At 55.9% G+C, this 25,971-nt stretch overlaps 5 protein-coding genes across 7 annotated transcripts in view; 2 read left to right on the plus strand and 3 right to left on the minus strand.

Annotated features, from left to right (window-relative positions):
• Positions 1–9,098, minus strand: part of KDM2A (lysine demethylase 2A) — a 42,693-nt gene extending 33,595 nt beyond the window's left edge. The window contains exons 1-3 of one of the 3 annotated variants that reach the window (XM_071761559.1): positions 9,009–9,098; positions 8,501–8,528; positions 6,926–7,030 (exon numbers count right to left, since the gene is read on the minus strand). In XM_071761559.1, coding sequence (XP_071617660.1) covers positions 6,926–7,030; positions 8,501–8,528; positions 9,009–9,028 — 153 coding nt within the window. In that variant the 5' untranslated portion in view covers positions 9,029–9,098. Of the gene's footprint in view, positions 1–6,925; positions 7,031–8,500; positions 8,529–8,814; positions 8,959–9,008 lie in introns of those variants that run through there. The other 2 variants (XM_071761561.1, XM_071761560.1) reach the window with 2 other exon arrangements.
• Positions 9,099–10,107: 1,009 nt separating this feature from the next.
• RHOD (ras homolog family member D) lies at positions 10,108–12,345 on the minus strand. Its single transcript, XM_071762160.1, has 5 exons — positions 12,052–12,345; positions 11,261–11,348; positions 10,913–11,022; positions 10,662–10,800; positions 10,108–10,564 (listed from the first exon to the last, which is right to left on the minus strand). Exons 1-5 carry the CDS (start codon positions 12,178–12,180, stop codon positions 10,401–10,403), a joined length of 630 nt encoding a protein of 209 aa, XP_071618261.1. The 5' UTR covers positions 12,181–12,345; the 3' UTR covers positions 10,108–10,400.
• Positions 12,346–14,014: 1,669 nt separating this feature from the next.
• Positions 14,015–15,752, plus strand: LOC139804538 (mas-related G-protein coupled receptor member H-like). The gene is made up of 2 exons (XM_071761880.1): positions 14,015–14,217; positions 14,480–15,752. The coding sequence occupies exon 2, from the start codon at positions 14,506–14,508 to the stop codon at positions 15,424–15,426; it is 921 nt and encodes a 306-aa protein (XP_071617981.1). The 5' UTR covers positions 14,015–14,217; positions 14,480–14,505; the 3' UTR covers positions 15,427–15,752.
• An 854-nt stretch (positions 15,753–16,606) lies between these two features.
• On the minus strand, positions 16,607–18,349 carry LOC139804470 (mas-related G-protein coupled receptor member H-like). The gene is made up of 2 exons (XM_071761730.1): positions 18,109–18,349; positions 16,607–17,668 (listed from the first exon to the last, which is right to left on the minus strand). Exon 2 carries the CDS (start codon positions 17,637–17,639, stop codon positions 16,695–16,697), a length of 945 nt encoding a protein of 314 aa, XP_071617831.1. The 5' UTR covers positions 17,640–17,668; positions 18,109–18,349; the 3' UTR covers positions 16,607–16,694.
• A 2,446-nt stretch (positions 18,350–20,795) lies between these two features.
• Positions 20,796–23,146, plus strand: LOC139804490 (mas-related G-protein coupled receptor member A1-like). The gene is made up of 2 exons (XM_071761755.1): positions 20,796–20,967; positions 21,656–23,146. Exon 2 carries the CDS (start codon positions 21,715–21,717, stop codon positions 22,672–22,674), a length of 960 nt encoding a protein of 319 aa, XP_071617856.1. The 5' UTR covers positions 20,796–20,967; positions 21,656–21,714; the 3' UTR covers positions 22,675–23,146.
• The last annotated feature ends 2,825 nt before the right edge of the window (positions 23,147–25,971 follow it).

Here is a 25,971-nt window from a genome sequence, read left to right on the forward strand (position 1 = left end):
AGACTGCTGCCCAAGCATAACCCCACCTATCTCTGCTTCCCACCCTGCAACTCCAAACAGGTCCAAGCCCAAAACTTCTCCTGGTTTGAGCTCCTGGGACTTCCACAGGGATTCAGAGTCCCTGGACAGCCAGCTCATGCTGGTTACCACCAATACTGTTTCTACAGCAACAGTGATGCACAGACATGGACCCAGAGAAAAAAGAGCAGAGCACAAAACCCTGTCAAACAGCTCTGACTCCTCTCCCCCATCACAGATTCCCAGACATCCTTTGTCACTGGGTTTCTTTGAACCACCTCAAGTTCCAACAACACCTGCCCAGAGCTCTGCATCTTCCTCACCTGGTTCCTGAGGAAAAGAGGTAAACACAGGGAGGATCAGCAAACAGAAAACTTCAAGTTCATCACATCCTTTCTGGTCTCTCCAGATAAAGCTCCAGGCTGTGTAAGAAGAGCTCTTCAAGCATCAGGGGCCTGCAGCAGCTCACACTCCTCCTTGCACCATCCTGGAGCCTGTGACTGCCCCATGGGATGAGCAAGGACAAGGAAAAATCAGGCAGTGAGGTCCAATCATTAGCATGCAGGCTGCCTTCACCTGGCTGGAGGACACCAGGATGGCACAGAGTGTTTCCTGACCCTCCCAAGGTGTAACAGAGGTGCCAGAGCATTTGCTCCTAGAGCTGCTCCTTGGCAGCACTGACAGGACCCAAGAGGCTGTAGTAGGAACGTGCTCTCAACTACTCCTCAGCCCTCAAAAATCCAAAGGCAGCAGTGTCCCTGCAAAGGGAGATCTGTAGCTACCTGAAGGTGGGCAGCACAGGGAGTTCAGAGCACTGGGGAAAGGGAAGAAGCAAACCAAAGCTCCCTACAGCCCCCAAAAGCTGACACCACACAGGAATTCAGTGGTGAGCCACATTCCTCCTCACCTCCCGCCTCTTCCACTTGCTTTTCACCTCTTCAACCCAAATGAAAGCAGGTCAGGCACTGTGTAAGAATCTTTGTGAGGCAGTAAAAGTCAACTCTAGCAGCAAACTGAGCTTTCCAGAACTCACCCATCCTCCTCTGGAACCAGTAACCCTCTCCCATCAGCAGCACCACCAGACATCTCACTCTGAAGAACAAATCCTTGCTTCCCTCCATCTATTTTCAGAGGATAAGTGTTGTGGGACCCCTTGTTTCTCCACCACATGGGATATTTCTCCCCCAAACCCAGCCAGTGGCCCTGGGTGTTCCTCTCTGCTGACACAGAACATCATCCAGCTGGTGTCAGGGATGTCTTCACCCAGGGACCAGCACACTCTTGCATCTTTCAGGATGCTGAACACTCCCAGGGATTTCTAAAGCTGAGGATAACCTTCAGCTGCTGTTAGCTTCCACCCAGGAGCTGCCCAGACCAAATCTGAACAGTCCCTAAATTATTTAGAGCTCAATTATAACACCTGGGTCATTTGGAATGACTCATTTGTAGTGTCTTCAGGCAGAGGCATGAGGCAGAGATTAATTACCCTACCTCTGCTGGTCCTGTCTAGACTAGGAAACTGAGGTGTGTCCAGCAGGTGAGGGACATTTGGCCAGCTGGGGTTTCACAAGCAGACAAACCTCTGAAGCAGCAGGAGGGAGCATCACCTGGCAGGGGAAAGCATCACCCCTGTTAAATTTCATGTACAAGCACCCAGCTTCTCACCCCAGCACACACAGATGAGTCCCAGGTGAAGGAGAGCAGCCAGGATCCAGCAGGATTGCTCTCTCAGGCACACCAAGCTCTGAGGATGTGCCAGAGCAAGCAGCACCACATGAAGTAGGGACAAGAAGTCAGGCTGAACCTGATAGGAAGGCATCACCCATTGCATCCCAGTGCTGGGAGGGTGGGAGCCCTTCAAGAGAGAGCAGAGGTGGCTGCTTGACCAACACAGGCCATGAGCAGTGTCCTGCCAGCCCACAGCCCACCCTTCCAGCTCTGAGCCCACCCATCCTCTTGGTGGTGGGAGGATTAGGGATGGAAGTTTGTCAGGAGTCTGTCCCGTGTGGATCCCAACACACAGGGACCTTCCCAGCCCCAGGGGTTGTGTCCCCTGCAGTTGACATCAGCCCATCCTGCAGGGCAGGTTTGGTACCACCAATACAAACAAGTTCTGAAGTCCAAGATCAGAGGAGCTGTGACTCTGGGCACCCAGCAGTCAAGCTTTGCCATCCCACAGGCAGCTCACAGCTGGTGCCACCCTACACAAACCTTTTCCTCCCCATTACCAAACTTCATCCCTCAGCTGATGACTCCACATGCTGCACAAGCAGTGTAAACTCTCACCCAGGGGATAGTGTGGACACCAACGTGTAAGGACAGGTTTGTCAACTCCTGTTCACAGAAGAGGCCTCAGTTTTTGGCTGGTAGGGACAGGCAGGGGCCTCCTCTCAAATTCTGGGTAAGGATCTGACCAGAGGGCAGGGCAGGGCAGTGCTAAGGCAGAGACTGCCCCAAGCAATGGGAGAGACAGCATTTCAGCTCTCTGGACTCCAGTCCCCCCTCCTGTAGGCTCCAACACCCCCAGCACTTATCAGTGGGTGGCTCTCCTCCTCCAGAAGCCCATCTCCCTTCACAGGTGTCACCATCTCCACCAACCCACCCGAGGGTGCCAATGCACCCAGCCAGGGATGGTCACTCAGGGTCCTCCAGCAGGAGCTGTGCCACCCCCCCCAGGGGAGGGTGAAGCTCCACTCCAGGTTCTCTCCAGCAGCAGAGCCAGTTTTAGAGGTTCCTACTCCACCCTGTCTCCCCATCCCAGCCAGCCACCTCTCCAGTCTCCTCTGGTTTGCTGCTGGGGCAGCCAGCTTGCTGGCCCAGCACAGACAATTTGGGTAAGACGTGCCCACCCCCTCCCTCCCAATTTTCCTGCCTCCCAAATCCCCTGCAGCAGCATTCAGCCCAAAGGCATCAGCTCCTGGGGCTCTAAGAGAGGGAAGGAGGGAGGGAGAGAACCTCTTCAACCAGCTCTGCCACACCAACAACCCTAACTTGGAACCACACCCTGAGATAAAGACTGCTGACTCCACAGCAGCAGGGAGACCAGGAACAGGCAGGGTTTTTGGCCTTAGGGTCCCAACACACTTCCCCAAACCCTTTTGAAGTGATCCCAGTGCTCCTCACCCCGAGTGAAAGTTTATGGGAAAAGTGAAAGTGTGATGTGCTAATTCCAGTTTGGGATTCAGAGAGGTTGGCTGGTTGGAGTTGGCAGGCAAGGCCTGGCAGAATTAACCCCAGAGCAAATGGAAGGTGAGGTTTCCACCCCCATCCAGCACCCAGAACCAGCAGCCTCCTGCTCCTCCTCGACAGCTCCACGGACTCACAGGGATTTGGGTGGGTAAAGTGGCTTTGTGTACAGCAGAGAATGAAGCAAGAGAGCAATTTTTCCTCAGCAGAGCACCCAGAGCTGTGAGGGTGGGACAGAACAGCTCACTTCACCCCCAGCACATCTTTAGGAGAGCTTTGTGTCCAACAGCTCCTTCTGCAGTGGCTTCCAGAGATTTACTGGAGCATCCTGGGCACCACCAGGATTGCCTTCCCTGACATATATCTACTCCTATCAAAAAGTAAGTCACACACATGCAACAATTTCTCCTTAAAACTCTCAGATCAACTCCTGGTGACTGTCCAGGTGACACGAGGCTGACAACATACTCTGAGACAGGCTGAACCAGGCAGCATCTAAGCAGCAACAGCACCAGCCTGACCAAACTTCTTTTTCTCCAGAGCTTTCAGTCCCTAGCTGCTCATGTGGCTGCTCCTGCCTTTAAGAAGTTCAAGCTCCAAGTGCCAATGTCCTCCTCATGGGGCCTGTGGTGACACAAGCTGACACAACCAGCCAGTGACAGTCAGAAGACTTCCAAGTCTCCAAGAGGGCCCTTGGCATTGTTGGTGCCAGGGCTGGATTGTCACTCAGGACCCAGGACACAACAGAGCATTTCAGCTCCTCCATTAAGGGTCTGTGAAATGCCCATCACCAGCTCACAAACCACCTCAAACCAACCTCACAGCACTGCTCAGGGTATACTCACTGAGTAGGAAACTACTCCACAGTTCCTAACAAGTCCCACCCTCCTCTACTCACAGTGCAGGGAGGCCCAGATGAAACTCAGGGTGAGGAACATGGATATTCCTTCCCTCACTGCCATTCCACTCTCCTCACTGCATCATCCCCAGGATGCCTCCCAGAGCTCACCAGGAAACAGCTTCTTCCAAGGTTTAATTGTTCCAGGGGGGTGCAGGATGACCCCAGTGACAGCCCTGCCACCAGACCAACTCACCCAGGTCTTCAAAACCTTGGGAATCATGGAGGCAGAGCCTGAGCCAGGAACCAGCATGGTCCAAGTGGTGTGACCTACCCCATGCAAGAGCCATGATCACACCTGGGGGGGAGAACTGGCAGGGAATTCTTGTAGGGCTGTGACTACATCTGAGGCAGAGCTGAATTCCTCCTCAAACCCTCAAACTCTCAGCAGTACTGACAAATCCAGTCAGAAAACAAACACAGATCAGATTTTTTTGTTGTTGAACTAGAGGAAGGCATTGCTCACTAAATAAAATAACACAACACCCTCAAGACTTCCTCCACATCCTGGTGGAAGATGGGTTTAAGGTTGGGGTGACACCAGAATATGCTCTTGACAACCCAGACTGCAAAGCTTCTCTTGCCATCAGTCCCATCAAATGATGCCACTTGCCCACCCAAAGAATTCAGCCCTTTCACCCCTATAAACTATTCTGGCCAAGGCTGTTTGGCTGGTAGGACTGCTATCACACTTGAATATTAAAAAATATATTTATTATTTTGCTTTCACACCCACACTGATCCCCAGTCACAGACAAGAAATGCAGTTTTACAGCAGCAGAAACGTGCTGTACCACCAACTACCTGTTTCCCTACCAAAAACTTTTAATGCAGGGATATTCAAAACCAACTCCCAAGACCAAGGCATATGTAGGATATTCAAATAAGTCACGTTCAGCACTTTTGCTTTCCCAGATAATTCCCTTGTTCTGCAAGGGCCAGGAACACTGGCAAAGAGAACAGCTCCCCACATTTCAAAGCGTGCAGCTTGGATTCAAAAATAATTTAAAAATTGATCTTTTAAAGGTTCCTTGACAAGGGAGCCTCACTGATACAGCCAGAGAGCAGAAAGAGATGGGAATTCCCAGGAAAAGCAAAGCAGGAGGCATGAACTCCTCACCTACCACACCAGGGTGATGCTTTCTCCTCTCAGCTGCAGGCCAGCAAAGACAACATGCACAGGAGAGCCTCATCCTCAGGCCACCTCCACCAGGACAGCAACTCTTCCCAACTATTTTTATTTCTGAGATCATAGGTGTTTTGAAACTGGGAAGTTCCTGCCTGCTGGGTCTTTATCCAGCTATTTTGGCTTAGTTCTGGTCAAAGCAGTTGTTTTGCCAGAAGTTTTCTGCCACAAAACTGAAGCCATCCTGATGGTTGGTTATAGAAATGGTCACTCCTCAGCCAAAGCAGCACCTTGAGCCACACAGCTGAGGGAGAAAGTGGGTGGGGATGAAGGAGGAGGTGGGATTGCTGATTTTGGCAGCATCACCAAAGCACTTGAGCAAAACAATTCATGTTGGAGGGCCCACAGGTCTATTACAGTTGGGTATTTCTTGTAAACATCCTCTCAAATAAGAGAAAAGATGAAAAACCCACTTCAAATCAGAGTCACTTCAGGTTCCTGAAGGTGGCTGACTACAAACATACAGATGCCTGTCACCAAATCCTCAAGCAAAAAGGAAACATGCAACAGACATCAAACAGCACCAGAAAAGGAGCACAACTCCAGCAAACCAGGTGTTCAGACAAACCTCAGCCTATGGAATACTCTCCTCTCCCCAAGGTTCAATGCTGAGATAACCATTTCCACCCTCACAAGAGGATTTCTGTTCCTAGGAGCAAGCTGGCTCCAAGTCCCCAGCCCCTTTTTGGGGGCCAGGCACCCAGAAACAAGAGCACCCAGCAGCAACGAAGAGCAAGAAGAAGTTCTTGCTGTTAAGGGCAAAGCTTAATGCCAAGTACCATGTTGCTTTGCACCAAATGATTGCAGAGTATTAAAGGATAAGGATTTACCTTTATAGGAAGCACCTTGAAGGTGAGGGTACACGTACTGCCCTGTCACAGGGCTGACCCTCAGCTTTCAACACCCTGAAACCACCCTGCAGGAGCCACAGAAGTTTTCTCTCCATCCCTGGACCTCTGAGAATATAAAATCACCTCTAGCAGTTATAGCCCAACTCTCAGACCTTCAGCTTTGTGCAGCCCAAAAATCAGGTAAGCCAGAGCTCCTGCCAGGCCCTAACTAGGACCTGACTTTTGGAACATCTCCCTCCAAAAAAAAAAAACAACCAACCAACCAACCAACAAAAAAAAAAAAACACAAACCAGAAAACCACCAGGAGAAGACACATGCATGTGTGCACAAGCAAATTCAAGCTTGAAGCTGAAGCTGGTTTTCTCAGATTTCACAGCACACTCAAATCAAGTCCAGGCCAACATACTGGTAACACACATTATTTCAGCTTCTCTGCTTGTTACAGACACATGGAGAAAACCTGCTGTGCCAGAAACTACGTTCACACTCATTTCAGATTTCTATCCAGACCTTTGTAAAGTACCTAAATCCAGACTCAACCTCCAACCTTCTCCTCTCCCAGAGTTCAGTAGCCAAGTGCCCTTCATGAGGGCAAACTCTGGGACACAAACAGGACCCACGATGCCATCTGACCCTCCGCCAGCCGAGCTAAAACTTCTGGGCAGGTGGCAGTGCTCCACCACACCACTTTGGGTTGTTTAAACCTCTTGCCAGTACAAACCTCTTCTTTCTTCAGTTGCAACAGAACCAAGAACAGAACTGGATTGGTAAGGGCCAATACTGACCAGTCTTTGGCTGTAACGGATCCTTTCTTCCTCAGGCTCCATCTCCGACTCTTCTGAAGAGAGTGAGAAGGACACTCCAGGGCTGCTGTCTTCCTCCTCTTCCTCCTTTGAAGTCAGAAGGAAACAGTGAAGCAGGGCACACCGACAGGAGACCCCTACACCCCTCATTTTTTCACTCCTTTTGAGAAGGAACCCAGACCACCGTGCTGGGGCTCAGTGAGGGCAGCGGGTGAGCCCACCTCAACTTTTAAGGCTCCCATTCTAACTTTAGGCATGACCCAGGGTAAGTGACTTTACCAGCTGCTCTGTAACACGACATGAGCTGCAGGTCCCAGATCTGCACTCTCACCAGTTGGCCCACCCTGGCACCAGGAGCAGGCAAGCTGCTGTCACAACACTTTTTGGGGGGAGAAACCCGGTTCCCCCAGCGTACAAAAGATCCCCCATTCGAGAAGCAACAACTCCTCTGAACAACACGACTGCCACCCCCTGGGTGTCCCGACCACACAGGTGGGGAATAACCCCCAGGAGCAGGAGGAGGGGATCTCTCCTGCACAGAGCAGGGGACTAACTCTTATCTAGAGAGGGACCTACAAGCTCAGGTCTCAAAACCTGCCACCTTGTGACACCACACAGTAACACGGGAAACCCCCCAAGGCGTCAGATGCCACCTAAAGTTTGTTGTTGTCGCTTTTATTTGGTTTTGTCGGGTTTTTTTTTGGGGGGGTCGTTTGTTTTTCGGTTGTTTGTTTTTTTTTTCTAAGGACCCGAAGCCCAGCTATATCACAGCTCTTAATCCCCATGCCTATGCCAGGCCTTCGGGGAAGGGCTCTACCACTCCGTGTAGTCCTACAGAACCGCTACCACAGCCCGGAGAGAACTTGTTCCATCCTGCTGATCCCCGACCCTCCCCGCCCGGTTTGACAGCGGAGCCCTTCAGGTCCCGCCGAGCATCTCCCCCCTCCCTCCCTCCCTCCTTCCCCGCACCGCTCGGGACCGACCTCCCCAGCTCAGTTTTTCACCGTACACTTGCTCAACTCTCCTCGAACACCCCAACTACAACACAACCAGACCTCTCGGAACACCCGCGCCCACAGCACGGGGAGACCTCTCCCCCCGCACCACCCCCCTAAAGTCCCCAAGCCCAGCCCGGCCCCCAGCCCCATCCCACCCCCGCGACAGAGGCCCCGGCCCGGCCCCGCCGCCGCGGCCTCAACCCCCCCCTCCCCTCCCCGTTCCCCGGGGCAGGAGGGAGCCAGCCCGGCCCGAACAAAGCGGCGGTGGGGGAAGCCCTGGGCCGGGACGTCAGTCCCCGGGGAGCTGTCAGCGGGCACCCTTCGGCCCCGGGAGCCGCCCGCCCCGCCGCCCCCTAACCACCAACTTCCCGGGCCCGGCCTCCCGGGGGCCGTAAGGAAAAGGGAGACCCGCCCGTAACCCCCCCCCGTCCCTTCCCCGCACCCCAAGCCGGGGCAGCGGCTCCACCGCCCGGGCCCCTCTCCGGGGACCGGCGGAAACTTCGGGGGCGGCGAGCCGGGACCCCCGACCCCCCCCCACCGCCCCCAGCGAGTGGCTCACCAGGTCCCTCCTGCGCCTTTGTCCTCTTCTAGCGCCGAGACGGGGAGAAACAGAAGAGACGGAGGAGGAACCCCCGGGTCAAGGAGCGATCGCGCCCCGGGCCCGGGCCCGGCCCGCCGGCCCCAACGCCCCGCGCCCCCTCGGCCCCGCCGCCGCCCCCCCCCCGCGCTCCGCCGCCCCCGGCGCTCCCACCGCGGGCAGCGGGCACTGACAGCCCCGCCGCCCGCCCCGGGCCGCTGCCCGCTCCGGCGGGCCCCGCTCCCCGGCCCGGCGCCGCGTCCCCCCGCCGCTACCGCCACCGCGCCCCACCGCACCCCCCGCCGCCGGGCTGCCGGCTCGCCGCCGGACCCCCGCAGCCCACACCCCGTTGAGCCGTGCCCTTGGCTTCGCCGTGCCCTCCCGGCCCCGCCGCCGCCGCTTCCTCCTCCTCCGCCTCCTCCGCCGCCGCCCCCCCGCACACCTCCTCCTCCTCCCCCCCCCCCGGCCGGGACGCGGTTCCCCTCCTCACACAGGAGCCGCCGCCGCCATTTTGAACCCGTCAGAGTCTCACATACACACTGACTCGGCCGCCGCACTGCGCAGGCGCAGCCCGCAACCTCCCCTGACCCCCCCCGCCGCCTCCCCCGCCGCCCGCTGCGCGCGTGCGCAACGCGCGCCCCCCGCCCCCCGCTCCGCTCCCCCCGCAACCCCCCCCGCACCGGGCGAGAGGGACACAGCGCGCATGCGCGGGATGAGGATTGGCCGCGCCCCCCCACCCCTCCCGCGCACGGACACGCCCTCCGAGTGGCCACGCCCCCTTCGTGTGGTCACGCCCCCTTCGTGTGGCCACGCCCCCGTCTGTGCCCTTCGGGGTCACACGGTTGTGCGGTACCGCATACGTGTGTGTGTGCACCCTTACACACGTGTGTGTGTACATCCCTACACACGTGTGTGTGCACCCTTATACACGTGTGTGTGTGCATCCCTACATGTGTGTGTGTGCATCCTTACATACGTGTGTGTGCATCCCTACATATATGTGAGTTCACCACTACATACGTGTGCAGTGGGTGCATATAGACACCCAACATACACGTGTATACTCCAGCACACACGGAGCACACTCACACACACAGGACACATACGTGTCTAAACACATGCAGCACATCTGTGCTCCTGCAGCAGACACATGTGCACACGCAGCACAAATGTGTATACACCTAAGCACACCTATACACATGTATACACACCTACACACACGTATACACACCTACACACACCTCTACACACCTACACACACATATACACACCTATACACACACCTATACACACCTACACACACGTATACACGTACACATACACACCTACACACACAGAGCACAGGTGCACACACCTACACACATGCATTACTCATGTAACACACCCATACACACACAAACACACCTATCCATGTGCAGCACATGTATGCACACATGTGCACACACCTATACCCACGCAGCACACGTGTACACACACGTGTACACACACACGTACACCCCCGTGCCCCCCAGCAGCAGGCCTGGCTCCCGACAGCCCTGTCCCCCCCCCCCCCCCGGACAGTGTCACACTGAGTGTCACCCTAACGAGTGTCACACAAACGAGTGTCACCCTAACGAGTGTCACACTTTAATGGCCGCGGTGTCCCCGTCTGTCCCCTCCCTCGCTGGCCTGCCAGCGCCATGGGGACCCCTACCCACCCACCCACCCCCCAAAATCCATCCTCTGCTGCCAGCGCCCCCGGGATGCTCAGACCCTGTGTCCCATGCGGGGGACACGTCCATGGCTCGGGGACAGTTTCTCCGGGGGGGACAGGAGGAGCCTGGGAGCGGTGGCAGCGGTGGCAGCAGGGGGACACACACCGGCAGCCCCCGGGGCGGGGGGCTCAGCAGAGCACGCAGCCCCTCGGGGGTCTCTTCCTGCGCTGGGTCCGGCGTGCGGCGCTGAGCGCGACAGCGCAGGCCTCCGCGAAGATGTCCCTGATGTTCTCCTGGTACCTCGCCGAGCACTCCAGGTAGGACACGGCGTGGACCTGCCGGGCCATGGCCTCTCCCTGTGGGCGACAGCGAGGTCAGATCCTCCCACGGGAAAGGGCTCCCCCTCCGCCTCATGCTCGGGGACATCCCGGGGAGGGGGGGGGTGACACTTGCCTGCTGGGGGGAGATGGGCTCCAGACGTCCCTCCCGGAGCTTCTGCTGCACCGCCGGGTCCCGCCGCAGGTCGGTCTTGCAGCCCACCAGCAGCACCGGGACACCTCTGCAGAAGTGGTTCACCTCCGGGTACCACTGCGGGGACAAAACACCCTGTAGTGTGTGTTGCGTCCCCCCCCGTGTGTCACCCTGAGGGACAGGGCACGGGCAGAAGCCCCAGCTCCGTGCCACCTCCCACGGGGGTTACCTTCGTGACGATGTTGTCGTAGCTGGTGGGGTTGGTGACATCAAAGCAAATGAGGACGACGCTGGCGTCCGAGTAGGACAGCGGGCGCAGCCTGTCATAGTCTTCCTGCCCTGCCGGCGGGAGAAGCAGACCATTATAAACCAGTTGCCTACTGGAATGGGTGTCCCCTCCAGCCTGAGGACACCCTCCATTAACCAGCTGTCCATTAACTGCCCATTAACCCCCCATCTCCCACGGTCATTGCATGGGGACAACCCACCAGGGATGTGGGACACCCCGAAACCCACACCCCGAGAGAGGGGACAGAGTGGGGGCCACAACTGCCAGCCCTGTCCCCTCCTGTCCCACCTGCTGTGTCCCAGAGGTGGACTGTCACGGGCTTGCTGCCAATCTGGAGGGTGGCTGTGTACTTCTCGAAGACGGTGGGGACATAGACCTTGCAGAGGACAGGGCAGGGGGTGAGAGACAGCACCCACCTGCCACGGGGGTGAAGGGGCAGCCGTGGAGGTGACCCCATGGAGAGGTGTGAGCAGGATGGGGCACGGGGAGGACCCCCGGGAAGGAGGGGAAAGGAAGGGGAAGGGCAGGAGAAGGTGGACACCCCCACGGAGATGTATGCACAGGGTGGGGTACGGGGTGGACACACGGGGGGGGGAGGAAGGGCCGGAAGGGGGGGAAGAGATGGTGGTGTCCCCCCGGGGCAGGTGGCGTGGGGACACCGAGCCTCACGCAGGTGGGATACCCTGGGGACGACGACTACAGAAGTGCTGGGGTCTCTGCACGCTGCCCCCCCTCTCAAGTCCCCCCAGATGCCCTCCCAAGACCCCACAGCCCATCCCCTGACCCCCAGGTGAAGGAGGGTTCCCCATCCGCCCACCGAGGGGGGTCACCCCGGGCCCCCGGCTATGTCGCCCCCTGCCCCAGAGCCCCCAGCCCCCTCCCTGCTCCGCTGCCACCTCCGGCCCATCCCGTGTCCCCTCCGCCACCCTTCGCCCTCCGCTCCCGGGAGCAGCTCCGCCTGGGGGGGGACGGGGCGGTAACGGGACGGTAACACCCCCCCTGCCCCCACCCATGACAGAGTCCCACCGGGGCTGAGGTCCCAGGGAACCCCGGGAGGTCCGAGGAGACGAGGCCAATACCTTGGGGAAGTCCCCTCTAGCGAAGGCCACCAGCAGAGACGTCTTCCCGCAGCCCCCGTCCCCCACCACGACAGCTTTGACCTCGGCCTTGGGGGGTCCCGGGTTCTGCCCCCCACGTTCCGCCTGCATGTGGCCACGGAGCCTGCCCGGCCTCGGCAGGGACAGGGACGGGGACAGGGTGGCGGGTGGCACCCGCCCGGTCCAGGGTGCGGCCACCACCCGCCCGCCTCACCCGCCCAAGGCGCCGGTGGGGCTGAGGCTGTGGGGGATGCTCACGGGTGGACACGGGGACCCGCACATGCGTGGGGCTGTGGCTGGGTGGGGGCCGGGACCCTTCCCTACACTCCTGTCCTGCTGCACGCCTGTCACACGCTGATCACAAGTCCTGCGTGTGCTCTCATGCCTGCCCCACACAGGCGCAGTTGCCTGGTGCACACGCACACTTACGACCCATTCCACGCGTGCAGAGCCTTTGCACACACACACACACACACACGTATGACCCCATCCTACACATGCAGCTCCTTGCACACCCCTGCTCACACATCCAGCTCCTTGCACACCTCCACACTTGTTCCCTTGCACGCGTGCCTATGCTCACACACGCTTGCACAGCTCCCCCTTGCACACCCAGAGCTACCTCCTGCACACACACACACACCGTGCACAAACACACACACACCGTGCATACCAGCACACGTGTGTTGCCTCCTGTCCAAGTGCCTGCTGCAGGTGGGGGCCCTCCCCAAAACCCCGCCCCCCCCCACCCGAGTTTTATTGCTCCAGCATCCACGGGAGGCAAAGTCCAGGATGGGGAGAGGCACGGATGTGTGGGTGTGTGTGTGACTCACAGCTCTGTCCCACCACCAGGGCCACCTCTTTGTCACACAGGGTGATGTGTGATGTGCCACTCCATGCCCAGCCCTGTCCCCAGCTCCCCTCTGCTGTGGGCAGCCCCCAGCCCAGGATCTTTTCCTGGGGCTGGCAGGGGACATGCCCAGTGCTGCTCCTGGGGACCCAGACAGAACCGTGCGTGGCCCCCACCTTCACCCCCTCCATGTTATCCATGGTGACCCTCACCGTGAACCTCCATGGATTGGGGGTGCAGATGGAGACCCCCATAGCCCCCTCTGGGAGCTCAGAGGATGCTCAGACATGAGGGATTTGGGAAATGGGACATTTCTGGGTGGTGGCCAGGCAGAGGGACCTCTGGTTGACCCCCTTGCTGGCTCCCCCAGCCCTGAGGTGGGGGCACCTGGGGGTGCTTTGCCCTCCTCTGTCTCCCCAGCAGCACAGGGAGATGGGGACAACGACAGTAGGGGACAGGGAGGGTGGCCATTTCTGCTCTGGGAAGGAAGGAGAGACCATGTCCCCAAACTCCAGGCCTCCAAGACTCCCTCCCCTCCCCTCCAGCTACTGCCACTTCTGAGAGTGGTCACTGGGTCCTTCTGGATTAAGGATGGGCAGGGGGGACCATGGGTGTCATTCCTTGATGTCCCTCTCAGCCCCATGGGGCTCAACCCCACTTCTCCTACCACCAGCCCCTTCCCTGTCTTCTCTTGGTGGGCACCAGGAGGTGACAGACCAGCTGGGGAACGTCTGAACTGATGCTTTGAACACCAAATTCCCACCCAGGCCTGATGTACAAGGAAGATGGAGGAGTCCCAGCTGGGATTCCCATGCCAGAAAGCTGGAAAGCAAATGGACAGAGTAATGAACCATCTCAGAAGATGCCGGCGTCAGGGCAGGGGGGTGGTGGTGATGGACCTGGAGACTGGAGTGCAACAAAACAATTAGGAAGGTGGTAATTACCAGCCTAATGAGATATCAGGGTGAATCCTAAAAGCATCAAGATTCTTTCACAGCAAGATGGAGATGCTTCATCCTCTGGAGGATTCTCTAAGGGAAAACATTTCCTTTCCCGCAAGATCAAGAGAAAATTGTTGAGGGAAGAGGCTCGGTGATGCAGCCTTGTGTCTCTGAATCTGCCCACCCTGCCTGACCTGTGATCTTGCCGTAACACCCCGAAAAGCAGCTGGATTTGGAGGACAGACAGGCTGCTCGGGTCTTCTGAGGAGGTGGAGACCCTGGTTCTCCTCTTCTGAGAAGATCGTGGGGAGCAGAGCTGGAGAGAGGGAGCAAACCCTGCTGGGACGTGCAGGAAAGGTAAGGACTCGGGATGGAGCCCACCCCGGGGAACTCCTTGTGTCTCCTGGAGCCCCTCACCACTTCTTTGGGGGCTCTGCAGCCCCTCCAACCTCTCCGCCACCACCTCATCCCCCCCCCTAGTCCATCCCTGGAGAGGAGCCACCTCCCCAACCCTCCCATCACCCCCCGGTCGTATTGTGCCACATCTCCAGGATCCATCCCCAGACACATCCTTCTTGCTTTTGGAGTCCCACTGACTCCCCCTCTGCTCTGCCCACAGCTGGAGACCGGGTCCCACCTTCTACCATGGAGCTGAGGCAGCCGTCCCCACCTCCCACGTCACCCCTGCCTGAGATGGATGATGGGGACAACCCCTGCAGGATGGATGTCACCGACATGGCCTTTGATGGCACCACGATGCTCATCGGCCTCTTGGGGCTGGTGGGGAATGGGGCTGTCCTCTGGCTCCTTGGCTTCCACATCCACAGGAACCCCATCACCGTCTACATCCTCAACTTGGCCATCTCTGACTTCACCTTCCTCCTCTTCGTGGTCACCTCCTCCCTCTTATACCTGCTGGAGAACTTCTCCTGCTACATTCTCGTGCCTTTGGTCTACCTGAGGACACTTTTCCTGCTCTCCTTGTTCTCCTACAACATGGGGCTCTATCTCCTGACAGCCATCAGCATCGAGAGGTGTGTGTCCATCCTCTGCCCCCTCTGGTACCGCTGCCGCCGCCCCCAGTGTTTGTCAGCCGTGGTGTGTGCCCTGCTCTGGGCCCTCTCCGTGGCTGTCATTGCTGCAGTGACTTCCCTGTGCCTGTTCCACGAGCACGAGCACTGCAGGATGGCTCTCATCTCCATGTACCTCCTCAACTTCCTCATCTTTGCCCCACCCATGGTCATTTCCAACGTGATCCTCTTCATTAAGGTCCTTTGTGGCTCCACCAGACGTCAGCCCAAGAGGGTCTACATCGTTATCTTCCTCACCGTCCTCTTCTTCCTCATCTTTGGGGTTCCCCTCAGCATCTGGAATTTCCTGCAGCAGTTCAGCTACTCCCTCGTGTCCTCCCAGGTGGTTTTCCTGCTCGCCAGCATCAACAGCAGCATCAACCCCTTCATCTACTTCTTGGTGGGGAGCTGCCGGAGGCACTGCTCCTTGGTGTCCCTCCAGGTCGCCTTCCAGAGGGTCTTTGAAGAGACAGGGGTCACCACCATCTCCAGCTAAGTGGCCGCTGTGGTCACACTGGCCGCATGGCCCACCCTGGCTCCCGGGTGGGCTTGGAGGTCACCTTCCTGTGCCTGTGTGTTGGGATGCATCCCATCCCTTACTCTGTCCTGGCCCCATCCCATTCCCATCCTCATCCCATTCCCATCTCAGCTCTATCTCATCCCCATCCTACCCTCATCCCCACTCCACCTTCATCCCATCCCCATCCAGACCCCATCCCAAACCCATCCTGATCCCAATTCCTATCCCCTCTCCCTCCCACACGGCTCCTCCCAGCTCCCGATTCTGCTCCCGGTCCCGGTCCGGCTCCTCCTGCCCCAATAAACGCCTCTGCTTCCATCAGGCTCCTCTTGTTCCTCTCTGGGGATGGGGGGGTGGGTGTGAGGAGTGGGGTATCGGGGGGGAAGAGGGGGTAGAGTGACCCAAACCCCTCGGTCTTGGGGCTGGATAGGGGTCGGGACATGGTGGGAAGTTATGGGACAGCTTGCGGGAGGAGGAAGGATGCGGTGGAAATGGTGGGAAGGTGTGGGACAGGAGCAGCACCACCACCCCCCGAAGTCCCCCGGGGCAGTGCGGGTCCCTCAAGGGTGGGCAATGTCCCTTCTCCTGCCTCCGCGATGGCGCTGGGGGAAACTGAGGCTCGGGGTGATGCCTTTTGGTCCGGAACCACACGACCCACTGCCGCTGCCGCCGATACCTTCCTCCCACTGCTCTGACGGGAGATTTTGTCACCGGCTGGAGCTTGGCACTGCCACAAGGAGCTGAGTGACACCTGGTGGAGCCCATGGGGACAACAGACGTGGCACCCGGTCCCTGGGGACCAGGGACTCCCCCTCCTCTTGCTGCTGCACCCTCCTGACCTGATGAAGAAAGAGAAACTCTCCCCCCCACCCAAGCCAGGGGAGCTCGGAGAGGTGGGACAGGGGGTGAGGGTTTAGGGCATCTAACAGGTTCCACCTCCTCTCCATCCATGGCCCAAAGGCAACACTCATCCCAAAAAGCAGGGTATTTTGGGGAATGTGGTCTCCTGGGGCACGTTATCCTTGGGGAAATGGGGCCCTAAGAGCTGGGGTGGGCTGGAGGGGGGAGGAAAATCCAGCATCCCTCTCTCTGGCCATGTTCCTGCTCTCCTCTTCTGCAGGGGACAATATGACACCAAGAGACAAGGACACTTGGGGAAGTGCTGCAGATATTTATTGAGCTGGATGCTCAAGGAAACCCTCAGCTGCTCTCCTGGTGGCCTCAAGCAGAGCAGTGGAGAGACCTCAACAGGCTTGGGCCAGAGTGTCCATGGTGGTGGTGTTGCTGCAGGCTGTGTTGTCTTCTGGCTCTTCAAAGACCCTCTGGAAGGCGACCTGGAGGGACACCAAGGAGCAGTGCCTCCGGCAGCTCCCCACCAAGAAGTAGATGAAGGGGTTGATGCTGCTGTTGATGCTGGCGAGCAGGAAAACCACCTGGGAGGACACGAGGGAGTAGCTGAACTGCTGCAGGAAATTCCAGATGCTGAGGGGAAGGGCGAAGAGAAGGAAGAAGAGGACGGTGAGGAAGATAACGATGTAGACCCTCTTGGGCTGACGTCTGGTGGAGCCACAAAGGACCTTAATGAAGAGGATCACGTTGGAAATGACCATGGGTGGGGCGAAGATGAGGAAGTTGAGGAGGTACATGGAGATGAGAGCCATCCTGCAGTGCTCGTGCTCGTGGAACAGGCACAGGGAAGTCACTGCAGCAATGACAGCCACGGAGAGGGCCCAGAGCAGGGCACACACCACGGCTGACAAACACTGGGGGTGGTGGGTGCTGGGGCAGAGGATGGACACACACCTCTCGATGCTGATGGCTGTCAGGAGATAGAGCCCCACATTGTAGGAGAACAAGGAGAGCAGGAAAAGTGTCCGCAGGTAGACCAAAGGCACGAGAGTGGAGCAGGAGAAGTTCTCCAGCAGGTATAAGAGGGAGGAGGTGACCACGAAGAGGAGGAAGGTGAAGTCAGAGACGGCCAAGTTGAGGATGTAGACGGTGATGGGGTTCCTGTGGATGTGGAAGCCAAGGAGCCAGAGGACAGCCCCATTCCCCACCAGCCCCAAGAGGCCGATGAGCATCGTGGTGCCATCTAAGGCCATGTCGGTGACATCCATCCTGCAGGGGTTGTCCCCATCATGGGTCGGTGTGGGTGGTGCAGGAGGTGGGGACGAGGGGTTCAGCTCCATGGATGGATGCTGGGCAGCTCCTGGGATGGCTGTGGTCAGAGTGAAGAGGGAGTTAGAGGCTTGGAGCTGATGGAGCTGAGCTCCTTGCCACGACCCTGTGCTGGGAACGTGTCAGTGGAGGGCATCTCCCATCACTGGAAGGAACCACCACCAGGGAAGGGCATCTCCCAGCACTGGGGGTTCATCCACCACCAGGGAAGGGCATCTCCCATCACTGGGGGTTCATCCACCACCAGGGAAGGGGATGCAGCATCACTGGAGGGGAAATGTTGAGGAGAAGGTTGGTGGACAGCGTGGGGCAGGACAGGGAGAAGGAGAGGAGAGAGAGGGAGGTTCACCAGGAGCTGCAGGTGGCAAGAAGAGGGCAACCAGGGGTAGAGCTTGGGAGAGCATTGCAGGTCACCAGGAGAGGGTGAGAGGAACGTAGCTGCTGGAGGAGAGGAAGGTGAAGGAGAACATTGCACTTAACTGTTAACTTTGGTGAAGCAGCAGGCAAGGGCTCCCCTTCCAGCTGGGCTTGGCCAGATCAGCGTCTGTGTCTTGGCATCTCCCACTCCCTTCAGATCCCCAACCTCAAGCTGATCCTCCCAGGATCATCATATGGAGAAGAAAGACCCCCTGGTCACCAGGAGGTCCTCACTTGGGTCCCACCAGCTCTCCTCTGCAGTTGTGGGGGAGTCAGGGCTGGTTTTGTAACCCTGGCTACGTCAGAGCTTCCGGTCCTTGGGTTTATTTATATTCTTGGGGTTTTTTTCCCCCCACAAAGGAAGTGAGTTCTGCCAGAAGCTCTGCAAGCAGAATGTTGTGAATGGCTCCTCGTTGCCTCCTGATTAGAAACATTCCTCCCTGGATAACAACCCCATTCCCTGGCTGCCTGCCCTCTCCTGGAAGGGTTCTGCCATTCTTCTTCCCTCCCTGGACCTCAGCAGCTTTGGTGTTGCTTATCCAGGAGCAGACCATGATGCTGGTGGTGCTGGTGGTGGCACTGGTGGTGCTGGTAGTAGTGATGTTGGTGATGGTGCTGGTGATGCTGGTGGTAGTGTTTATGATGCTGGTGGTTCTGGTGGTGCTGGTTTTGGTGGTGCTGGTGATGCTGGTGGTGATGCTGGTGCTCCTCAGAAGCACACAGATGTTCCTGTGGTTTGGAGTTAGTTCCATCCAGCTGGCCCTGGATATGGCAGAGGTGGTAAAAAACCATCTCCAGCTCCACTTTCTGCTTGGTTTTGGTTTTGGTTTTGGTTTTGGTTTTGCTTTTGCTTTTGCTTTTGCTTTTGCTTTTGCTTTTGCTTTTGCTGTTTTTTTTCCCTGGGATCTTCATGGCCTAAAAAGGGATCCAAAGCAAATCACAGCCTCCTAGAGAGAAGATGACTAAGTCTTCTCCATAGTGGACCTGGGAAGGAAGGATTGTGGGTGACCATGGGACTCTGGAGGGAGCAAAAATCCAGGTTTAATTACAAAATGTCAGCTCCTTTCTCATGTTGCCCCTTCCTGCCCATTTTTGCCATGGGGAGAAGAAACTCAACATGTGAAGCGATGCCAAAAGGTGCCTTGGGGGACCTCAGTGTGAGGGACCTTGTCACCTTTGTCCCTAAGTCTGCTGCCACCACATCAGTGGGAGTTCTCAGCTGCCAGCCTGAGGAAGAATCACAGATGGTGACACCTAAGTGGCTGCCAGAAGGTGACAGAACCGAGTGCTCAGTCTCTGTTGTCACTGTGCTGGGTGTCCCCAGGTGCTGGAAGCCCATCAGGAGCCCCATCCCTCAGCTCAACACCCCCCAGTTGGGTGTCAACTGTCATTATTATTTCTGTATAGCTTAATTTATCTATTGTTTGTCTGCTATTTATTTCTTATTAATAGTTATTTACGGTTTATAATTTATAATTTACTATTTATTCACTAATTAGTCTTTCTGATCTGCCACCCCTACTTTATTATTTATCACCTCCAGCTTCTGATTTCCTCTCCCTGATCAGCAGTAGTCGTTATTTACCCACATTTATTATTTCTCCCATTAGCAACATTTAACACTCCATAAATATTTCACATTGTTTTCCAGCCAGTGGGAAACTCAGCCAAAAAAGCTGAGGCTGCTCTGAAAATCAGTTGGTGGCTGAAGGACCTGGAGGGCTTGGGAGACGCTGAAGAGATGGATGGAGGAGATTAACGCTCATTTAAACATCATTTTGATGTACTGTAAAGAAATTTTCTTTATGAAGGGATTTGGAGGAGTCTGGGTTTCATGTCAGCCAAGATCAGGAGGATTTTGAGGAGAAGCAGAAGACCCCAACAGCATCCTGCATCCTACAACTTCAGCATGGGGGAGATGTTGGCGTGGAGCATCTGCCCCACCAGCAGTGAAAGAGCAGGTCCCACAGTCTGTGTCACCCCCAGGATGTGACATCTGACTGTGTCCCACCATCCTGCTTCCCTCCTACCATGGAGATGTGATGGTGAAGATGTCCAGCTCAGCTCTTGACCACCAGCAGGGTGGTGACCACCAACGGGCACTGCACTGAGCATCATTTCATTGATGGGGACCTGGTGGCTTCTGTGTGACAGCAAAGAGGGGACATTCACACAGCTGGGAACCGTGGCACATCTCAGGGACGTTGCAGCCAGGAGCAGAAGAAGCAAAGAAGAAGGAAAATAATAATTTCATGCTCCACACAGCAGCGGGTTTGCAATCAGGAAGCTCTGGAAGCAACCATCAGATGGGGCTGCAACAACCATCCCATGATGGGTGGGATCCCATCCAACCCAAACTATGCAATTTCTATATTATTTATATGATACATTATTATATGATATATGTATATGATATATGATATATTTCTCTGATCTTCCTATCCAGAGAGCTCCTTGATGCACACAGTACCAACTGCTCTTGGGAACTGTGTGTTTGAAGGTCAAGTGTCACCATGAAGCTGTGGTATCCAAGTGTCCAGCCTTGATCCCAATCAGAAATATAACTTTTGGAGCAACCTCAAACTTGCAACTCAAGATCCTAAAGAAAGAGAGAAAAGTTCAGGTGGTTCCAAGTCACAAATATTTTGGGATCAGGGTTGCTTTAAAATGAAATGAAAGAGGACCCTGACGTGGAGACAATCTGCTTTTCCCATAGGTCTGCTTTCCTAGACCCTTTTGTTAGTCATTTCCTGTACAAACCCAAGAACTGATGGTAACCAGAACCCTGTGGCTCTCAAACACCATGGAACAGTTCCCTCTTTGCAAGAACGCTTGAGAACGTGACCTGCTTGGCCAACACCAAGAGAAAAGAGTTTGTGAAAAGATCTGAGGAGGACTCTGTGCTGGAGGCTGCACACCCAGGTGGGCTTTGGTCCAGTTTTCTGAATGATAATTCCAGGAAACCTCATGAAGATCCCAACCCCGGGGGGTGGGGGTGGCTGGAGAGCAGGAGTCTGGAGCCCATCTGCTCCAGGGAACTTTTCTGGGGTGTGAGAAGAGAGAAGGTCAGATTTTTTTGGTTGTTTGGGTTGTTTTGGGTTTTTTTTTGGAAATCCCCAGCCTCATCAGTGCCTCCCCTCATTGGCTGTGAACCTGTTGGTCAGTTTGCACCAAATCTGATTGGGGAAGAGTGGTCTTGAGGATATTAAGAACTATAAAGATAAATGTTGTGGGAGGAGGTGGTAGGGGAATACTGAAACAAGTGTCCCACTGAAGGAACCCAGCAGAAACATCAACCTGAGAATCCCTACCACCCCCCCAGTCCTCTTGCTCCTTGACATCTCCAAGGACAATCTTTCCTCTCAGTATTTCCCTCCTCCAGAACCGTGCTGTCCAAAGGCAGGAAGGAGGCATCTCCCCAGCTTTTGCTCCACCTCTGTACATGCCCTTGTAGCAGCTGTTCCACACCCACCCCAGTTCTTCCATCTCTCCTGTCCTTCCTTTCTCTCTGTTCTCCTCCATGGGGGAGCTGGGGCATGGCTGCAGAGGTCTGAAAAGCCTCATGACAGCAGAGTTGGTGACGTGTCTCTGTTTCATCCCCAGCCTCCAGCTGTGTGAGGAGAAAGGAGAAGCAGCAGATGTTTTGTGAGGAGCACATTGTTCCCTGCCATGGAAACAGCTGTTCCTGCTTGCTGGAGCCAGCTTGGTGGGACAGCATGTGACAGGACTTGGCCTCCAGGACTGCTGAGACATGAGGACAATGATTACCAAGGGATAGACTGTGAAGCTGGTCACTGGAGCAAAGCCACCATCACACTGCTCATCTGCCCCTGGGGGCTGGTGGGGAACGGGGCCGTCCTCTGGTTCCTCACCTCCTGCTTCCACAGGAACCCCATCACCATCTACGTCCTCAACCTGGCCCTGGCCAACTTCACCTTCCTCCTCTCTGTCACTCTTGCCCTGCTGATATTTCACAGCCCAGGGAGCCTTTGTCACAGGTTGGGCTCACGGGATGTGACAACCCTGTTGAACATCACCGTCCTCTTCTCTTTCACCGCCAGCGTCTACCTCCTGGCAGCCTTCAGCACTGTGACCTCCTTGTCCATCCTCCCCCCAGCCCACCACGTCTGCCACGGCTCCTGGATCTTGCCAGTGCTCATCTGTGCCTTGCTATGGCTCCTCTCCTTCCTCCTCACCATCATCCTCTACTTCTGCCCCACGCTGCTCGTTGTCTTCCTCCTGAGCTACCTCCTGTCGATGCTCACCCTGGTCTTTTCAGCTCTAACCCTGCTAGCCAGGATCTTGTGCTGGTCCTGGCAATACCCTCCAAGGAGGCTCTGTCTCGTGGTTCTCTTGGTTGTCTTCTTCTTCCCCTTCTTCACTGCTGATTTTGGTTACTGGCTCTTGCTACGGCTGTTGGATTTCTCAGTTTTTGTCTTGGATGCCTCTGTCCCCTTCGCCTGCCTGAACAGCACCATCAGCCCTGTGATTTACTTCTTGGCTGGGAGCTTCAAGAAGAAGTTCACACTCTCTCTTGGACTTGCTTTCCAGAGGGCTTTTGAAGGGGTGACAGAGCCCCCAAGTAGAGGTGGAACTCCCAGAGAAAACGTGGTGGAAATATCTCTTTAGACTTTCTCTGGAAGAAGATGTTCCTGGGGTGGAGGGACGATGGTTTTGGAATGAGCTGCAGAACACCACAAAGGGTTGGGTGGCATCAGAGCTCCTGCTGGGGATGGGCACTGGGCAGGGAGGGGTGATGAAATATTCATCAAAACCTTTTTTTTTTTTTTTTTTTTTTAAGCTTTTGCTATGAGTCTCTCCTACCTGACAGCTCCAAACTTTTCCAGCCTCAAAGCTGAGCTTACACTTCCCTGTGCACCATAAGAACGGAGCCATGGAGGCTCTTGGCTCCTGCTGGTGAGGGCATTTTTGGGGTGTATCTCCTTAAAAGCAGATAAAAAACCTTGGCACAGCAACAATTCCTGGGCAAACTCTTGCATGAGCAGCTCCAGTGGGTGCCAACACGTGTGAAGAATATGTGGGAGATTCAACCAGTTCAGTTACCAGAGACCATGTGTTTGGGGTGGCCCCTGGAAGGCTTCTCTGGCAACTCTGGAGGCAACTCTGGTACATGGAGTTTTGTCCATGCTCCATGTGGGTTATCTGCACGCAAGGGATTTTGACTGGAACTGCCTCTGGTGGTTCCTCCCACTTTTCTCTGGGCTGCTTGGATGGGTTGCTTGAGAAAAAGCCATTTCGCAACCATGACCTCGAGGGCTGTATCAGTTTCTGGTGTGTCTGTTCCTCATCTAGAGAGAAAAAAAGAAAGAACAAACCAAGAGGAGGAGGGTTGAAATGAAAAGACCCCATTGAGGCCATGAGGAATGACTCCCCGGGGGGGGTTTACACCAGCTCTGAGAACAAAACCACCAGCAAACCATTGCTCCTGAGCTGGTTTTGTTTCCTGGTGGAATTCCTCTAGTAGAAGCACGAAGTTGGGAAGATGGAGCTGGCAGGGAAGGGATGGAGGGAGAAAAGGCATCAGCAGTGCAGAGCCAGGGACTTCAGATGGGATCTAGGATGGTGACAGAAGATTCTCTACTCTTTGGCTGGTCCCTCAAGCCAGAGCTCCATGGGCTGGAATGAAAATTGGTGACAGGTACAGAGCCATGAAAATTAAACCCACAAAGCTCTCTGGTGAAAAGAAGAAGCTCAGCAAAGTGGTGGCCTGGGTGAGATCCTTGTAAGCAGGATGAGAGGATCGTGGTCCTTCTGTTACTGCCTGGGGAGACATTCCCTGGGTGGTGGGAACCCTTTCCTGGACAAGCTGTAATTCAGAAAGTTTTAACTTTCCAAAGGGCAGGAAAGTTGGAGAGAAAGAGAAATCCTCCCCCAACCTCTCAACTATGTCAGACTCCTGCCCCATTCTTTAAAACCCCATTAATAAATACTTCTGAGCTGTTTAATGCCTTCATGTGTTTTCAAAGCCTGAGTCACCACCCCGGGGTTATATTTTAGCTTCTCTTTGGGAAAGCAAATGGCATGTTAGTTATCCTTGGCTTTCAGGCAGTGGGAAAAAGATGGACAACTGCCATGGTTTGGTTCTACTGGAGGCTTCTCCCAGTGCCAACTACAAATGTCCCAGAGAGGCCTCTGCTGCCCAGGTCCCCCCCAGAATGAACAAGGAGTTCTTGGCAAGGTCAATGGATGGCTCATCCCAACTATTGAAGGTACCTACCTTAGGATGAGGTTTATCATGCTCTAGAGGTACCTGTCCTCCTCATAGACAACACAAAAGTTTTAGAATGACACAAGATGAGCCACTTCATGTCATTTATTCCACAAAATTTGGGGTCAGAGCTACCGTGCTGGAAACAAACAAACAAACGAAAAAAAAATCCAAATTTAATTTAGGAGTGCTGACAGAAACCCACTAGAAAGAGGCCAGTACAGTCAGGAGTTGGGAGCCCATGGATGGTCATTGAACTGTGCAGAGGAGATGTTCTGCTCTTCCTGAGGATGGCCAGGTTCAGTAAGGGGCTTTCTCATGATGGTTACCTCATTGGGACACCAGAGGTTGTCCCCACTCCCTGCCAGGTTGATCCAAGCTCCATGCAACCTTCAACACTTCCAGGGAAGGGACAGCCACCAATTCCTTGGGCAACCTGGGCCAGGGGCTCACCACCCTCACAGGGAAGAATTTATTTCTAATATCCAACCTCACTCTCTTCTCTTCTAGTTCACAGTCATCCCACCTCATCCCATCCCATCCCATCCCATCCCATCCCATCCCATCCCATCCCATCCCATCCCATCCCATCCCTCCTCGTTTAGAGTCCCTCCCCAGCTTTCCTGGAGTCCCTTCAAGCACTGGAAGGTGCTCTAAGCTCTCTCTGGAACTTTCTCTTCTCCCAGCTGACCAACCCCAACTCTCTAAGACAGGCTTCAGGGCAAAGCTTCTCCAGACCTCATTTTCTCAAAACAGTTTATCCCTGCAACCGATCAGTGTGGCAAATTCCCAAGTAAAATTACCAGAGAATGCTCCCCTTTGTCCCCAGACTATGCAGCCCGACCTGGAGCTGGGCTTCTCTTTCCATGAGCTGGCAGTGCAGGACCAGCTCTGCGGATCGACGCTCCAGACAAGATTAAGGATGCTCCTGGCCATCCGCACCCCTCTCCTGCCATCTAGAGGCATCAACCCCGCAGATATCTGTGAATTCGATCGGGACAGTGCGGGACGTGTCGGTGCAACCCAATGAGCCCGCGGTGGGAAGGAGCAGGAGGCTCCCACTCCTGCCCCGGCGGAGGCGGAGGGTTTGGACAGGGCTGGTAAGGGGGGGATTTTGGAGGGGGTGAGGTGACGGTGTCTTCATGGGGGTGTCCTGCTCATAACGGTTTCCCTGGAGCAAGTGGATCTTCCTGGGAGTTCTCACCATCCACTTCCAATCCCTCAGCACCCACCAGCACCCATGGGCTTGCCCATTCCCCCAGCCTGCATAGTCTCCATCAGTCATGTTGTTCAGAGAGAGGTCTGTTGTGTTGGTCTCCTCCATGGTGAAAAGCCCTGCCCTGGGTGGCCGCCGTCTCCCTCTCCCACCACCTCCTAGGACAGAGGAGGAAGCAGAAGGAAATGAGGGGCATCAGCACTCCCAGCACTCTCCATCTTTCCCCCAGCCCCACACCAGCCCCAGGCTGCCCCAGGAAGGACCCCATCTCCTGCCGTGCCCACAGCAGGCTTGGTGCCCAGCCCTGGCCCTGGCCAGGGGGCATCTCCCACCTGCTCAGCCCCGGCCTCCTACCTCCTGCTGCTCCTGGGAACAGTGCTGCTGCAGGAGATCCAGCACACGGGGCCTCCAGGCTCTCCAGGAGAAAGGGTCTGGTGATGGCTGCTGGGGACACCCTGCTCTGCTTTGTCCTCGTCCTTCG

Source organism: Heliangelus exortis, chromosome 18, assembly GCF_036169615.1.
Source record: "Heliangelus exortis chromosome 18, bHelExo1.hap1, whole genome shotgun sequence".
NCBI lineage: Eukaryota > Metazoa > Chordata > Aves > Apodiformes > Trochilidae > Heliangelus > Heliangelus exortis.